The sequence below is a fragment of the Aplysia californica genome, unplaced genomic scaffold (assembly GCF_000002075.1).
Source record: "Aplysia californica isolate F4 #8 unplaced genomic scaffold, AplCal3.0 scaffold00486, whole genome shotgun sequence".
Lineage (NCBI taxonomy): Eukaryota > Metazoa > Mollusca > Gastropoda > Aplysiida > Aplysiidae > Aplysia > Aplysia californica.
Window position 1 is genome coordinate 152,463 of NW_004797756.1, and position 3,919 is coordinate 156,381.

Genomic DNA, 3,919 nt, shown 5'->3' on the forward strand with positions numbered 1-3,919 from the left:
TAACTTTCAGTTAGTACAAAGGCGAGAGAGAGAAAGAGAGAGAGAGAGAGAGAGAGAGAGAGAGAGAGAGAGAGAGAGAGAGAGAGCGTTGGAAAGAACCAGGAAAGTAGTGGATTTGTTTCTTTTATGTTTAAGGTCATTTCAAGAACAGCAGCGTCAGATGATTGTACACTTAAAATAAAAAGTAAAGGCTTTAATTAGCTCTTAGTAGAAATTCTTCAAGTAGATTTGTTTGACGAATGATTTGACAGTTACCATGTAGACCTAAGTTCCAACAGGAATACGCATAGAAAACAAAATCAAATGACTCAGGGTTAAAATGCTGAACAATATAAATCTACGAACAAGAATAGCAAAACACACCATTCTGAAAGACACGTATGACCAAGCCCGAGGGGAAAGGCCTGTGCTAGATTTATTGTACCTCTATACGAAACATTCCTACCGTTTCTCAGTTCTTCCTTTAAGGCCTCCATCAACTCAAAAGGATTCACTTCCATGTTCTGAAACATAGACCACACAGTCAAACAATCACATGTACAAATGACCACCCCACTACCTTGCATTTTTCTATATTGTTAATGACACTGTCTAAGAGGATGACTTGTCTTCAGATGTCCATTTTTCTCCCTCGACAATGGTGATCATCCTGGACAGGTTCGACTATTCTTTAAATGTGTGGAACTCAAATATAATATTATAAGAAAGCAACATTGTCATTTAAAGATTATATAAGTCCAATAAGTCCCTCTGCACACATCATCATCAAAAGTACGGTTTTTTTAAAGCAAATGTTCGTTTTTTTCCCGCTCAGCAGAAGGTTGATAAAAAATTACAGGAAGTAATAACATGGCAGCAATGATATTGTCTACTCCAATACTTCTCAGTTCAATTAAAACGAAACAGTAAAAACAATATGCTCATATAAATACGCGATCAAAAGAGTTAATTTACGATGCTCATGCCACTTAAGAAAACTGAATTACCTGAAACATTAATCAATCCTTCCCCTCACAAATAATACGGAAGACAAAGCTACTGATTAAGTCCAAACGGCTTACACGTCCAGAAATTTTTTGAAAAACTTTCTTGAAGGTTTCCTCTTGCTCTTTCCACTCTGGAACAGGAGTTGGTACAAGGATCTTTGGGACCTCTGATGTCTGATCTAAATACCTGTTAGACATATATTTAAAAAATAATGCAATTCCGAAAATTGCCTTGAAATCGTTCCTATCGTCTAAACAACTCTCCCTTTGAATATCAAGTTGACCAATTTACACTTGAATTGGTCGCTTTTGAGGACAAGTGGGCTAACCCAGATTTCGGGGGTCTCCAGAAAACTTGACCTACACCAAAAAAGGGCATTGCTCTACCTATAGAAGTTTGGTTTCAATGGTGTGCATATTTGTTTGGGTGAAGAGAAAACTCTCAATAAAAGGGGGCAAAAACTTTACCTTCGATTTTCTCAAAACAGCATTTTTCGGGATATCCCCCTTGTGCTTAAAAGCGACCAATTGTCACTTGATAAATGAAAAAAAACACTGAATATGATTCTATCAACACAAAAGAATTTTGAAAATAACTGCCATCCCATGTCTTCAATCTCTTGTTCTTATACGAGCTCAGACAAGCAATGTTTGCAAGTTTTACAGGCTTCCATACTATAGTTAGCTGAAAAAAAGAGCTGATCACACCATAGGGCCCACTGCAGAACACACAATAGATTCCACATGACTTACTCCGCAACATTTCCTTTCTCAAAAAACAACCTCAGAAAAAAGTCTCCCTCTTCTTCTGCAGCCCAAGTACTCGGCACAACAACATATTCTCCTGGCACCAATGTAAGGCGCTTGGTGCACTGTCTATACTGGTTGTGCCCAGAGGTTGCGACGGACCAATGAGTTTGAAAGAAATCTCTCCCCAATGGAACAGAGTAACCTCTTTCGTACTGAAACAGATCAAAAGGAAAAAATGAAATTGTGGAAAAGAAGATAAAAAGAAAGGCTGCTAAAACAAACTCTTCAGAAAACCCACATATTCTCGGAGAGGCAGATAGAGCTATTACAAATAAAGAGACAAGAATCCTGAGCATCAAACCGTTTTCACTTCAATGAAACAACATTTTTTTGTTAAGCTTTTATACTAAAATACGAGAAAAAAAGAGAGTAAAACATATATACCACACACCGGACTTAGGGACCTTGATAAAATAGGTAAACGCAGTCATTTAACACATCAGAAACACTTGTACAGTTCTTGTCACAATTAAGGATAGTCTCCTCTCCTTTTGTGTTTATTATTTGCAGTGGTAAAATATTCTTGGTAGGCGGAGGTTCACATTTTAATATAAAAGGTAGACTGGTTTGGGACTATTTGACACACTCAAGGAAGCAACAACTTGAAATAATACAGTGTTATCGACGTGCACACTGAACTTACCTTGTACACATTGAAGCCGATATACAGTAATCTTGAATTTATACCCTTCCGTTTGATTTTCCTTCGATCCACCTGCATAAGTTGAATAACAAGACTGCACACATTGTTGTAGTCATCATCCGCGTCATCAAGCTTCAAGATATATTGTGGGTTGGACCAGTGTGCTTAGGGAAGAAAAAAGAGAAGGCGACTTTATTTGTTATATTTTTACATAAGAAAAGTGCAGTCAATGTTGCATGAACTGTAGTATTATTCACAGACTGTGGAAGAGCATACCTTTCATTCAAGTCTTTTCAAATCTTCTTCCAAAATCGTAAGTCCTCAGTGCCCTCTCTATCCAATGCTATAGACAAAGAGGTTTGCTGTTTCAGCATGCATACTTGTAAGTCTACTTCTAAGAGCAAAGAACAAAAAGGGAAGTTTAGCTCTGAAATTCAAAATGCTATTTCCATCTTCAACGCACATACTTATTTGTGAGCTTGATTCAAAAGATCAGATTATTCTTTTTTTTTAAATAACCTAATAACTTCCGAGCATTTCAACAATGTATCCCAAATAAAAGCGTGAGATCATGATTTATCTTGTGTCATTGTTGTTTCATAATACACAAGTCTGTAGTCTTACTTGGAGAAGAAGGATTCCCTCCAGCGTTGAAATGCCTTGTCCATCGTCCATGATGCTCCACAGAGAACCATTTCCTCTCAAAATCTACGGGGGAGTCCGGTGACAAGTTACAAATAACGACATGGTCAAATTGCTCTTTAAAGTCCTCAAAGTCCATCCTGTGAATCAAGAAAAGAGCAAAATGTAAAGAATTTGAAATATTATTCAAAACTTATGTAAGCAACAATCGCATGAATGTGTCCTTTCATTTTTAACATTAATAGCAAAGTCTAGAAAGGACTTAAGACTTGACTATTATGAAGTTGCAGCGGACACCAATTTAGCAGTACAATTTTTTTTAAATCTAAATCCTCTTTCATCTTTTTGTTTTTGTAAGGTTTTACAGCGCTCGCAACTGCATAAGGTCATATGTGAGCGCCAAGGGGTGGATGTCAACAGAGAAGTCCAAACGGGGAATCAGGCTTACCCTGCTCACCTCTCTAGCCTCAACAGCACAAAGTCTGCTTCGACTATCAAGGCACCCCGGAAATAGCACTTCACAAGAGAGTGACAAACATGCAAAAGAAGTAGAGGAAAATGACGATAGTAAGGATGAGGAAAGAAAGCAGCAGCTCCCCCTACGTTGTTTCGGCACATTATGAGCAGGATATTGATAAATCAGTTCATTTACAATTCTGTGAATAAGAACATGTTATTCTACCTTTGGAAATGTCCTAAAGACACTTCAGTCAGTAGCACTGCCCTTGGGGGGGGGGGTGTCTTTCACATTTAATATGACAATACATTGTGCTTCCTGGAGAGTGTTCAAGAGACCGAGTGAAATTAATACTAAACTGGACTCGAGTTATTTCAAAGA

At 37.7% G+C, this 3,919-nt stretch overlaps 1 protein-coding gene across 1 annotated transcript in view; it reads right to left on the bottom strand.

Annotated features, from left to right (window-relative positions):
* The window catches only part of LOC101854598 (calpain-A), a gene marked incomplete in the record, with an annotated part of 21,692 nt that overhangs the window by 4,430 nt on the left and 13,343 nt on the right, over positions 1-3,919 (bottom strand). Inside the window, 5 exon segments of the mRNA XM_035971711.1 lie at positions 446-503; positions 1,062-1,173; positions 1,740-1,948; positions 2,440-2,603; positions 3,064-3,221. Coding sequence (XP_035827604.1) covers positions 446-503; positions 1,062-1,173; positions 1,740-1,948; positions 2,440-2,603; positions 3,064-3,221 — 701 coding nt within the window.